This window comes from Giraffa tippelskirchi, chromosome 6 (assembly GCF_054371585.1).
Source record: "Giraffa tippelskirchi isolate mGirTip1 chromosome 6, T2T-mGirTip1v1.2.pri, whole genome shotgun sequence".
Classification (NCBI taxonomy): domain Eukaryota; kingdom Metazoa; phylum Chordata; class Mammalia; order Artiodactyla; family Giraffidae; genus Giraffa; species Giraffa tippelskirchi.
This window is the reverse complement of record NC_137280.1, coordinates 62,219,509-62,232,784: the sequence shown is the minus strand read 5'-3', so window position 1 is coordinate 62,232,784 and position 13,276 is coordinate 62,219,509. Positions and strand designations below refer to the sequence as shown.

The window sequence follows — 13,276 nt, the reverse complement described above, 5'->3', positions numbered from 1 at the left end:
TAAAAGTTAACAGGTCAGAGTGCTGAGCCCTCACCTTTATACAGCACTTTCACCTCTCAAGTGCTTTTGCACAGGTTATCTCATTTCTTAATTAAGAAATCGCTCTGTGAGAGGTAGCGGCAGATACTACTGAGTTCCTTTTGTAAACCTGCTTAAGGTCAATACAATTTTTCAGTAGACAGGTATAGACAAAAACACAATAATTAACCTAAACAGTAACACCGAACAATTTACTACTGTAATGGGGACGCACTTCACAAAGGTAAAATATGTTAATTCCATATTTTGGCAGAACAATACCATTCCTATTATAGACAATATCGCATGACATTCTAACTTCACCTATATTATTTATGGGTGCTTTAAGTAATACGGTAAGAACTTATTCCAAGAAAAAAATTGAGGCTTTTTCTGTTTTTGCTGAGGCTTTTTAAGACACAGTGTAACCACACCTCATGAGCCATATTTATTTTCTGATTTTGTAAGAGGGATGCTCTGAATACACCCAGGATTTAGTTCATTTAGAGCTCCGATTTAGTACTTCATGTGGCTTTACTGGCTTCTGTGTCATGGTGGAGGCTAAAATAATCCTCAGGGTGACAGAGAGTAACCTGATGGGTGGAGTGGGTTTGCTCCTTGGTACCAGTGACATTCAAAGAATCACAAACAGATGAGGCAACTGGAAGGCACTTGAAGCATGTGAGACCCTTGGGTGTCAGTCAAGGGGAAAGTTAAAAGCAAGCAAGTCAGGACGTCTGGAAATCAACTGTGTGATGCAATCATTATTAAATTTATTCCTGGTTTTGCTTCCAATTTTAAGTAACAATGACTTGGTCTTTTTGGGGGGGTCAGGGGAGGTGGTGGAGCTGCTTTGCACAATATGAGGGATCCTAGTTCCCCGGCAAGGGATCGAATCCTCACCCCCTGCAGTGGATCTGCAATGGGAATGTGGGTGACAACCACTGGACCAATAGGAAAGTCTTTTTTTTTTTTTTTTTTTTGGCACCTGGACAGGGACTTGAACTCTGGGCCTTCATATTAAAAGTCTGATGCTCTGCCAGTTACCTGGGCATGGTCTTTATAAAGATCATTTTCAATTAGAAGATAATTAAATGATTCTTTTAAGATCAAATAAAGGAAAGAAGAAATAATTAAACTGGTGTATTACTCTAGCCTATGAGAAGTGTGCATAAGGATTTTCACTATTTTAAAAGAATCCTATAATATGTGACACTAATTTTCCTTTTTAAAAAAAAAAGCTTCGAAAGAAATAAAAATCAAAAAGCTCAAGTGATTAAAACATCAGGGTGGTCATGATACAAAAGAATGAAAGTCTCTATTGCTAGAAGCTTGATGTTTTAAGAGAGAAACAGTAAAAAGAAATTTTCACCATTTTCTCAATGACAATTCACCAGGCACTGGCTCGCTGCAGGATCAAAGAGCTCTCCTTAATAGCACAACTGCAAACTCACATGCATTTACATTCTCTCCACTTATGCACTTTCTCTTCTTTCTTCTGTCAACAATTTACATAGATTGCACATTTGAAATAGAGCTGATAACCCGTATATAATGATACATCAGAGGAATAACTCCAACACATTTTTCTCTCCCAATTATTTGTTCAAATGGGCACTAATTAACAAACACTGCTTAACGCTGGAAATGTAACTGAAGAAATACTTCTCTCTGTTTACTGCTAAGTCATTTCAGTCGTGTCCGACTCTGTGCGACCCCATAGACAGCAGCCCACCAGGCTCCCCCGTCCCTGGGATTCTCCAGGCAAGTATACTGGAGTGGGTTGTCATTTCCTTCTCCAATGCATGAAAGTGAAAAGTGAAAAGTGCAGTCGCCCAGTTGTGTCCGACTCTTTGCGACCCCATGGACTGCAGCCTATCAGGCTCCCGCGTCCATGGGATCTTCCAGGCAAGAGTACTGGAGTGGGGTGCCATTGCCTTCTCCATCTCTGTGCACATGGGTATATAATTATGCTATTTATTGAACTATCTTGCTTACATCGTTAAATAATTTTTGTTACTTTAGGAAACATCAAACATTAATCCTGAATTACCAAAGTTTTTACTTAGCTGTCTGATCCTTGCTATAGCATCTTCATACTATGTTATATAGGGCTTCCCGGGGGGCACTGTGGTCAAGAATCCACCTGCCACGCAGGAGACACAGGTTTGATCCCTGGGTTGGGAAGATCCCCTGGAGAAGGAAACGGCAACCCATTCCAGTATTCTTGTTTGGGAATTCCATGGACAGAGGAGTATGGCAGCCTGCAGTTTATGGGGTCACAAAGAGACACGACTGAGCACAGCACACACAGCTTGTCCTTATAACTAGTAGGGCCCCCTCTGCCATTAACTAGCATATGTTAACGGGCACAATCGCTTCATTGCTGCAGACAGAAGTAGACTTACTGACCAAGGGACTTCACATCCAACTGGCCAAATGCCATGCTTCTCACTGGTTTGGTCCACCAGATTCCACCCCATCCTTTCCGCTTACAATACTATGAGCACCAAGTTCCCCCTAACAGTCTCGCTGCCCCCATCACCAGCAGACTCCTCCTAAGGAAAGAGGGCCTTCCTTCAACGTCTCAAAGACATAATCACCTCTGGCCTTTCCCAATGGTTTCCTGCTGCCTACTCTGCTCTCTAAATGTTAACTCGAATTTCCTCTTCAGATACTGTTTAAATTTGATCAAAAGAAATGAATTCTCCTTTACAGAACTCTTTGAGCAACTTTATAAATGAGCCTTGACAGAACTGTTTTCGCTGCTTTCACGCTATCACTTTTCATTGTTTCCAGAACTCTCTGACCTGTATTTGATCACCCTCACTTAAAAAGAGATTGAGGCTTAAAGGGTAGAAAAGCCAGAATTTAAGCAAAGGCTCTTTTCCCTTACTCTGAATTTCTTAAGCATGTTTGTATTATCTGTGTCAAACTATTTCACTGTTAATATTATTTTGTAGCCTACTTTATATACACGTCAAGAGGCTTTTATATCTTCATTAAATTAAGCATACTATTGGCACTAACTGAACAACTTAATTATGAGATTAATAAACAAGCAGCTGTTTCAACTCCACATTTGGCAAATGCATTCATTTTATAGTGAGTCTTAGCATTTGGTGATCAATTCTGTGGCTCAGTCTATTCTCCCATCTCTCTTCTGCAGTGAGCCCATGTTCACGAGCACCAGATAGTGGGGAAAGGCCAACATCTCAAGATCTGTAATACTTACCAAGTATGGTGAAAAGTCTGACGTGGAAGGAGACTCAAGTGATTATCTAAAACAAGGGTTTGATGCTAAATGCAGGCTATGCCCAATGTCAGAAATGAGCAAGAGCTTGCTGTATTAAAGAATATTCACATCATTTAAAGAATTCAGGTAACTAGCTGTCAGCATTGCGCAGTACCACCGAGGCCAAGGTGTTCAATAAGCATTGAGGGTTGTGCTGAACCAGGTTTTCAGAGTCTATGTGCTTTTCCTCTCCACGCTGCTGTGGTGTCCTTTCTGCCTATACTATCCCTTCCTCTCTTCCAGTCCTTGAGAACATTTCCTTCCCCCCACTTTTCTGAATCAATACCCCACACATGGGGTCTTGTTTGCTTCAAAGAGAGGCTCTGATGGCCAAGCAACCACTGCATGTTTTTAAAAGGAGCTGTTCCTTCCTTTTTCCACTATTGGAATAATGCAGAGTCTTTTCAGAGGTCTGGCCCATTCCTGATTTTCTGCACAGAAACATCCTGTAGGTCCACTTTGGGCAGGGAGTTTGAGGTACTTCCTAGATCCCTGGATGCCGTGAAATCTCTACCACACACTGCTGGATCCATCATCTCTCAGTCTCCTCTGTAAGGAACGAGGATTGAAACAATAGAAGCATTTTCCAAAGTGGGTTCTGTCAAGTATCAGTCCTTCCCCAAAGAGGTTTTCAAACAAGTTTAGAAAATAACTAAATACCCTCCTTTGGAGAATCACAATGCACAAAAGCATCTTAAAGGCTTTGGAGTCTTGAAGGAAATTCTTTTAATCAAGCATTCCCCAAACTTATTTGACCACAAAATCCTTTTTTTCCTATTATATTTATTCACATCCTGATTAATTAGCATTATGGAACGAACTTGAAAATGCTGCATGAGAGGCACGTTAAGGCCCAGTGGAGTGTAAATGTTTTAGAACTCTGAATAAAATTCAACACTTGATACTTACAAAACACAAAGACAGATTTCTATAAACCACCCATGATAATCAGTCTTAATACAACACAGACCAGAAAGTTCACCAATTAGCAGCTACATTACTTGGGAATCTAAGAGTTTTAGATCTCGATTCCTTCCTATAGAGGCAACTCAATTAGTGAAACACCATACCCAGATTTACTCTTGCTGTGTATTAGATACAATGCTACCAATGACAACCTTAATTTAGGAAGAACTGCAGAGGGAGTTCTAGAGGAATGGAATAGAAATTAATTACCAATAATCATAGAAAGAGACACATTCCAGGGCCAAGAGGCCGAACAGTGAATATCTACATCAACTTTTTTTTTGGCTGTGCTGGGTCTTTGTTGTTGCACAGGGGCTTTCTCTAGTTGCAGCAAGCAGGGACTACTCTCTAGTTGCGGTGTGCGGTGAGTGACTTCTCTTGTTGCAGAGCACGGGCTCTATGGCACATGGTTATCGGTAGCTGAGGCTCCCAGGCTCTAGAGCAGAGGCTCAACAGTTGTGATGCTTGGGCTTAGTTGCTCCACGCCATGTGGGATCTTCCCAGACCAGGGATAGAACCTGTGTCTCCTGCTTTGGCAGGCAGATTCTTCAACACTGAGCCAAGAGGGAAGCCCTCTACATCAACTTTTCTCCCCTGGTTAATTACCACATCTGGGCAATATCCCTAGAGATGAAAGGAGCATTTGTTAACGTGGACGGAAAGGCTCTAAGAGACCACACTGTTCTGGAGGGCTAGTAGAGGATTTCGCAGTACTTTCCCACCTGGTTCTAGGAGCTCTTCACTAATTCCATTGTCATCCCTTCCCTGACAAGAGCCGTTTCTCCCATGCTCAGGAATCTTCTGCCCCAGTGTTACAATCCCTCCTTCTACCTTTGTCAATGAGTCACAGTGCGAGGTGCGTTCTTACATCCAGTCACCAAGTGGTCATAGCCAATAAATCACATCCTCTGCCCTGGAAGTTTCTTCAGATACTATAAATCATTAGCTTTCTCTGTGAGAAAGACTCCCCAAATCTGGTATAACCAAAAAAGTAACTCCCAACTTACAAGATCCCCCATAAGATTTCATGTTAAAGGAAAAGATGTTAAAGTAACTTTAAAATAAGATATATATAAGGCAAAGTTTACCAGGTGATGAAGGGTGAAGGGTGAGGAGGCAATAGGAAGCGATATATCAAAAACATTCTAAACTAGTTGCATAATGTCAAGGCTGAGGTAAGCTATACCTTTGACCCACCTTGTTCATTTATTATATCTAAGATTGTGTTGGTTTCAACAACTTACACGAGGTATATTTCCACTCTTCTAACTCTCAACATACTAGCTTTCAAAGGCAGATAAAATGTTCGTGTTAGCTTATCAAGTAAAAAAGCCACAATGCACAGGGCATATCTATGAACAGATTTATAAGGAACAACCCAAGTAAGCCAATCCAGCAACTAACTGCCCCTCTCAGGTTAAGAAGAAAAATACCCTCCTCCTCTATAATTGGTAGGAATTGTTATAAAGAACTGATTTTAAAAACCGCAAGAACTATGTGGTAGCAATCTGACATAAATGCTTTCAAATCTTAGATAATCTTTAAGACGCACGTAGCACGAAAGAGCGGAGAAGGCGATGGCACCCCACTCCAGTACCCTTGCCTGGAAAATCCCATGGACAGAGGAGCCTGGTGGGCTACAGTCCATGGGGTCGCTAAGAGTCGGACACGACTGAGCGACTTCACTTTCACTTTTCCCTTTCATGCACTGGAGAAGGAAATGGCAACCTACTCCAGTATTCTTGCCTGGAGAATCCCAGGGATGGCGGAGCCTGGTGGGCTCCTGTCTACGGAGTCGCACAGAGTCGGACACGACTGAAGCGACTTAGCAGCAGCAGCAGCAGCACAAAAGAGAGCAGCTGAGGAAGGTGAAGAAAATACAAATGCTCTGGGTTTTCCATAAGGGAAGATGTTCAAGCAGCACATACTGAAAGAACCATACACGGGTAAAATCTGACATTTCCTTTAAGATTTGAAGTTTGTTACAGTAAAATCTCACAATTAAGTATCATGATTAAAAAAATGCAAAGTATAATGTAAATCTTAAGCTTTAGTTATTTTTACTAAACTCCAGGGTTAGACTGCTCATCAAAAAAGCAGAGAAAATGAATATTTCACCACTGTTAATAATATCTGTAACTAATAGGAACCTCTTAGGCCATTTGTTATTTAGCTTGGTGGGGGTGGGGTACATCCTTTTTCACTATGAGAATTAAGGTTATAAAAAAGTTACAAAGACCATCCCCATGATAGCAGTTGGACTCTTTATCATGTCTTATTTGAAAAAAAACTTACCTGAGAATCAATTTGAGGACTCTTTGGATCAAGCTGTTGCCCACCTTCTGGACTCTGAAGCCCACAAGACAGACCCCAGGTTTAGTTTAAAACCATCACACAAATCCAGAACCAGAAGTACACAGTATACAGTATTACCACTGCTTATTTGACATACGGAAAAAGGCTTCTTGATCATGGAATCAGCTTCCCTGATAGCTCAGTTGGTAAAGAAACCACCTGCAATGCAGGAGACCCTGGTTCGATTCCTGGGTCAGGAAGATTCTCCTGGAGAAGGGAAAGGCTACCCACTCCAGTATTCTTGGACTTCCCTTGTGGCTCAGCTGGTAAAAAATCCGACTACAATGCAGGAGACCTGGGGTCAATTCCTGGGTTGGGAAGATCCCCTGGAGAAGGAAAAGGCTACACACTCCAGTATTCTGGCCTGGAGAATTCCATGGACTGTATAGTCAGTCCATGGGGTCGAGAAGAGTCAGACATGACTGAGCGACTTTCACTTTCACTTTCACTTTTCGATACATGATAAAAGAGTCTCACTTCAAGAGGGATAATCCATATGACCAGTAAAATGGCTTGAGAAGAAGAGTATCAGTAATGAAGTTATTCTTATTAATAAATCAACTACTGCCATAACTTGCTTTACTAATAAGCACAGTTCCTGGCTCACAGCAGGCACTCACATCTGCAGATGAATGAACCCTTGACCAACCTTAGGTAGGTTACTCGGCTACTCTACAGACTTTAACCTTTCTATGTATAAAAGCAGGCTTTCTCTGACAATTTTCTCAAATTAAGTCTTCGTATTGATCAAGGCACTTTGAAACTCTGACATCAAGGAGAAGGAAAAAAAAAGATGCTTCCATTTCATGCAAAAAGTCACAAAGACAGGGGAAGTTGTATGTCGTGATCCCCATGTTGAAGCTCATCAGACTTTCATCTTAGATTAAATATCACTTTATCAGGAAGGAGTCCCCTAACCACCGACCTACTACCCAGAGCATATTATGCCCCTTGAGTTAATAACTCTCCTTAAAAACTTTATTTTCCCTTTGCAGTACACAGCAAAACAATCATTAAATAATGATTGTACTGCTCTTTGTTAAATGTTTTGTCTCCCTCTCTAGACTTCGGACATTCTGAAGGTGAGGTTGTGTGGGCTTTGCTGACTGACCTCTAGATTCTAGCACCGAAAAGTATCTAGCATATAGGTGTTTAGAAAACATGTGTTCAGTGAACGTTTGAGAACAAAAAGCCAGCCAATGGTGCCCTTCAAGATGCTCAAATAATAAAAGCTTAGAAATCAAGAAAGGGAACATTAGGTCATCAAAAGCTAATGTTCAGAACATCAGTCTGTTCTCAACATGAAACTGAGAAAAGTTTTTCCTTAGTAGTCACAGAGATAAAAGAAGTAAATGGATCATAGCATATCTATGTGCCATTATAGCTTTCAAAACACTTTCATCACATGTGTGGTCTCATGATTGAAAATCTCCGTAGAGTTCCTACTGAATTGTTTGTGGTTTAACATGTTTTAAAGAGTTATGACAGGTATATAACCCATTTACCCTGAAGGTTTTTATAAATGACTTACGGACTGTCTGTGAATTTTGGTTTTTTTAGTGTTCACTGCATAATATTCCCTCTACAGAACAGCTGGGACAAAGTCTTTACTTCTTTTCTTTTTTCATGTTTCAGAGCACTGAAATAAATACTGATTCCAAATAAAATCTTCAAGCATTGTAGAAAATAGCAGCTCTATTTTCTCAAAGGACAAAGAAAGGCAATCTGAGTGCTTTGTTGAAAGTCAAAGGGACTTCCCAGGGATGGCTGGTAAATTGAGCCACACCTATAAGGTTCCAAAGTAAACTTCGAAAACATTTTCAGAGGTTTGTAGCCTTCAGAATTCTGTGAAGATGACAGCAAATGAGAGATCTTCATTTAAATAATAAACTCCAATGCTTTTTGATGATTAAAAAATTTTTTTTAAACAGAAAAGACCAGAGAGTGGACCAGAATCTTGGCAAAGGATATAGGAATGGCAGTACTGCAATTCCTAAAAGTCTATGACAGAGCAGAAGTGAAACAGGACTCATAGGGGTTCCTATTATCTGTACTCTTTCTTAATTGTTGTGTAGTTTAGTCGCTAAGTTGCATCCAACTCTTTTGTGACCCCATAGCCCACCAGGCTCCTCTGTCCATGGAATTCTCCAGACAAGAATACTGCAGTGGGTTGCCGTCTCCTTCTCCAGGGGATCTTCCCAACCCAGGGATCAAACTTGCATCTCCTAAATTGGCAGGTAGATTCTTTACCACTGAGCCACCAGGGAAGTCCATTCTTTCTTAATAATTTGATTTAAAACAATTTCTTTGTTTTAGAGATCCTAAACACCTCATATTGTAAATCAGCTAAAATCTAATGCTATATGATTCTTGGATTCCAAAGAAGGACAGGTTAAAGCCAATAAAAGTTTTAATTCAAAGCCCTGAAATAAAGTGAGCAAAGGACTTGTTTTTAAGAAAGATCCTGTTCCACCTTTCTCAGGAGTGTGTTTGGAAATCCAGGTTTGTAATAACACAGTATCTTTACCTCTATCAAACTTTATGAATGTCAGAGTGTTGATACACAGTATCTAATCTGATTAACATAACAATCTTATGAAACAGGCAGGCCAAGACTTTTATAGATGAAGACCATGAGGTTCCAAGAGGTTAAGTTTCTTGACCCATGATCATAACTTGGAAAATGGGAGCACCAGAGTTGTAACAGTTTCTGATCCCTAGACCCTTTCTATTCCTAAAGAACTATACCATTCTGACCCCTTTCAAGCTGCTATTCATTCTTTATCACTTACCAAAACAAGAAAATAAAATAGCAGTAAGACAGTACTCCATACTGTGTAAACAGTGAATAGTATATAAACAGAATAAAATATTTCCCTCAAAATAATGGTCATATCCCCACTATGTCTCTATATGGTTTTAGGTCTTAGAAGTCTTACAGAATTATGATTTGCTATTCATGGTCTCATATCAAGCTTATATACACAGCACAACTTTGCATAAGAAAAAACTGCAACTAAACATGTCTTCTCCTCTTATGAAAGATCAGGGACCTTCCTGACAATCCTGACAAGCATTAGAATCACTGAATCCAAGTTGCTCCATAGTGCAGGGTGAGGTTAGGGCTGAAATGCTGGATGAAACTCCAAGCACCATCTTTCCTGCTTAGTAGGGTGGGGGTAATGGAATGAAGTCTCAAGATGAAAGAAATGCTGTTAACTACTGAATATGTGTGAGGGGAGGGTTGCTTTTCCATTTTTTTCCTTTACGAGAGACTCAGTTTTTTGAAGGGGGGAAAGTCCAATTCTTTATATAAAAATATCATGTGTATCTGTGAATCCTAAGGTTTAATAGGAAAAAAATCCACATTAAGTTCTTCAACTTTCAAAATCTGTTTTCTTATCTATAATGTACACTGTGCTGTTTCCTTTGCAAAACATCAAGGTTAAAGCAGAAAAGCCTATCAAATAACTTCCACGGAATGTAAGGGTCAATGCTGGACCGGCCCATATCATAGGTCTAACTCTGATCTTTGGTAGCAAATATACTTTATTCTTGGGCTTCCCTGGTGACTCAGTCAGTAAAGAATTCGCCTGCGATTCAGGACACCTAGGTTCGATCCCTGAGTTGGGAAGTTCCCCTGGAGAAGGGAACAGCTGCCCACTCCAGTATTCTGGCCTGGAGAATTCCATAGACAGAGGAGCCTGGCTGGCTACAGTCCGTGGAGTTGCAAAGAGTCGGACACGATTGAGTGACTTTCATTTCACTTCACACTTTATTCTATAAAAACAGCCTTGTTCTTTTAAGGCAGTGATTGTCAACCTTGGATACATAATAGAATGGGTTTTTAAAAATACAGGTGCCCCAATCCTGCTCCAGACAGACTGATGAAATCAGAATCTCTTTAGTGTAGGGTAGGGACTGGCTGCTTCTAGGGGTCAACTGGAGTCGAAAATCATTGCTATCAGTTTTCAAAGACCAGACATGATACCACTTTCATATTTTCCTATGGAAGAAATATTCACAGTCCAAAGACAGTCACAATGGTTAGAAACACCAGAACTGTATAAATTGAATGAGTGTATAACTTGGATATAAGCAGACATTCTTAAGATAGTCACAAATGCTACACTTAGTAAATATTAACCATCAAAAGAAAAAAAGGAGAAAACAAAATTTTAAAGACAAAAAAACTCAGAAAAATGGCATATAATCACGAACATATAACTACGTAATACTCACTTAAATATGGCTTAAGCATTAAATCATATTCAAAAATTTCTCTTCCACTGAACAGCAGCTAATCTTGTAAAATAATTGAGTTTTAGAATTTTCCCATAGATATAAGTAAGAAAAAGCAAATAAAGAAACCAGAAGTACAAGACATCCTATTACACAGGTATATGAAATCAGTTCAAAGGGGAGTTTCCACTGCTCAGAGGACAAAGCACTTCTCAGAAACATTACTGCAATCATATTGCTCATTTCTTACTCAACACAGTACTGCTGAAAAGGATGTTGCTATGTTCCCACCTTAACTGCTTTATGTGTTTTCCTGTGATAGCCGGAGCCAACAAAGATAAGTTTGGCTTCTGGAAAAAACGAAATGCCAAGCTTCTTTATTTTTAAACTTGCTCTAAAACTCTTCCCTATTATCTGATTCTATGAATTTTGCAATAGCTACATATTAGTTACAGCTAGAGAATGAGTAACCAAACCTGGTCTAAATTGTATGCTTAAACAAATGTAACAATAAGAACAAGTTCTATGCGGTTTTTAGTTTTTTATAAAAAACTACTCACATTCAAAGGGGGCTTAGGCTAATAAAATCTGAGACCAAAAAATGCAAGGAAATCTAAACAGTAATATCCTAATTAAATCTAGGTGACCTATTTAGGAAAATAGTTAAGATTTCTATTCTATGAACTTCCTGATTAAGAAGAGATTAATAGCTACCACAGAAAGGATAAGAAAATATTAAAGGTTAGAAAAGAATTTTGATTTTGTGTTTCTATTTCTAAGTCAGTCACTTGTAACCAAATATAACCAGGTGAGTGGTGTAAACTTACATGGTTTATTGTAGATTGCACAGCCTTTAAATAATGGTTTAGTTCCCGATCCATCATTGCAAATTCAACCATTGCCTTATCCATACTGTATTCACTACTCACTTCAGCTGAAAAATAAAAGGGAAATAAATTATTGTTTTTCACTTAAAATGCCATATCTGGGAAAAGCTGTAGTCAATGGCCTATGTAAATGATTTTGCAAAAGTATTACATCTTTTAAAATGTCTTCAATATACACCTGGTTCATTCAAAATCTGAAGAAGATGGCCAATAGAAAAAGGCTCAAAGGCGGAAATGTAGACTCAGACACACGAGTCTCAGGCTATGCCAACTACCTGGACAGTCTGAAATTAACCACTACACTTTTCTCAGCCTCAGTTCCAACATCCATTAAAGCAGGTCAGTTATATATCTGCACAAGAACCTTACAGTATCATTAAAGATCAAAGAAGGAAGATTTTTCACTTCTAGTAATGGTAGCCTGGGTTATGTGGACCAATCCTCCTACTGAAGACAATTAAAATATTGGATAAAACAGGAAAAAAAGACATCTCCTTAAAAACAAAAGTCACAAGATAGTAAGAAAAACCAGGGCCAAACCAGAAGCAGAACACAGGATACCAAAGTTGCATACATTCCCCTAGTAAGTTGAGGGTTCCCACTCCTCAGAATAAAGATGAACTAGACTAATAAGCCCACCCTGCTCCTCCAGGCTGTAGGGAGGTTGGCCTTGGCCACTGGGCACAACAGAGAGCAGAGAGAGAGAAAGAACAAACATGTTTCTCAAAAACTGTAACAAAAAGCCACAGCAGAAATAGATTCCCAAATGTTTCAGGTATCGGTCAGAGCATGAAACAACCGTGTTTACTGTATTTAAAAATTAAAAAACCCTCAGGGAACAAGAGGGTTATAAAGTGACTAGTAGACTGGAAAAGTGAAATGATATTAAAAGTGCTTAAAAGAAAAATTTTCCCCAAACTCTAGAAACACAATTTAACAGATCAGGAAAAGATAGAGAACACAGGATAATAAAAAATGTTAGCATTTAAAAAGCTGAAAGAAATGCAAATAAAACTGGTGTCCTTAAATCACATTTAGGGATGCACACACTCAAAGATTCTTCATTCAAATACCCTAACTCAGACCAATGTTAGTATTCCTGTCTCCCCTGAAGAACAATACAACTGTCCAGCTCAAAGTTATAAAATAATGTAAAACCCACTTACATTTGGCTTTTAAGAAATTATTTCCTAGACTTCTAAATTATGCTTTAGTTTTACAATAGTCAATAATAAACACATTCCTTAAAATATCTCCTGGGTTAACATGCTTTTAGTAGAGTATTTCTTGGCTTATAACACCCAGACTTCACAGAATATATGTATACCTCTACATAAGTTTTTTGTTTTTCTTTTTGAGGAGTGGGAAGGAGCAGGGTTTATATAAGAAAAAAAACTGTATTTACATTCACAAAATTAAATACAAATTTTAAACAAAATGGTATGAGAAAGGTCTCAAGTCATATACCAAATAAAATCGTAAGACTATTCAAAAATGTCCAAACATCAATGAA

General features: G+C 39.1%; 1 protein-coding gene across 3 annotated transcripts in view; it reads right to left on the bottom strand.

Moving 5' to 3' along the window:
- NSMCE2 (NSE2 SUMO ligase component of SMC5/6 complex) overlaps window positions 1–13,276 on the bottom strand; it is a 236,563-nt gene that overhangs the window by 178,596 nt on the left and 44,691 nt on the right. For all 3 annotated transcript variants that reach the window (XM_081499002.1, XM_081499003.1, XM_081499004.1), the window contains exon 3: window positions 11,704–11,810. In XM_081499002.1, the coding sequence (XP_081355128.1) occupies window positions 11,704–11,810 (107 nt within the window). The remainder of the gene's footprint in view (window positions 1–11,703; window positions 11,811–13,276) is intronic.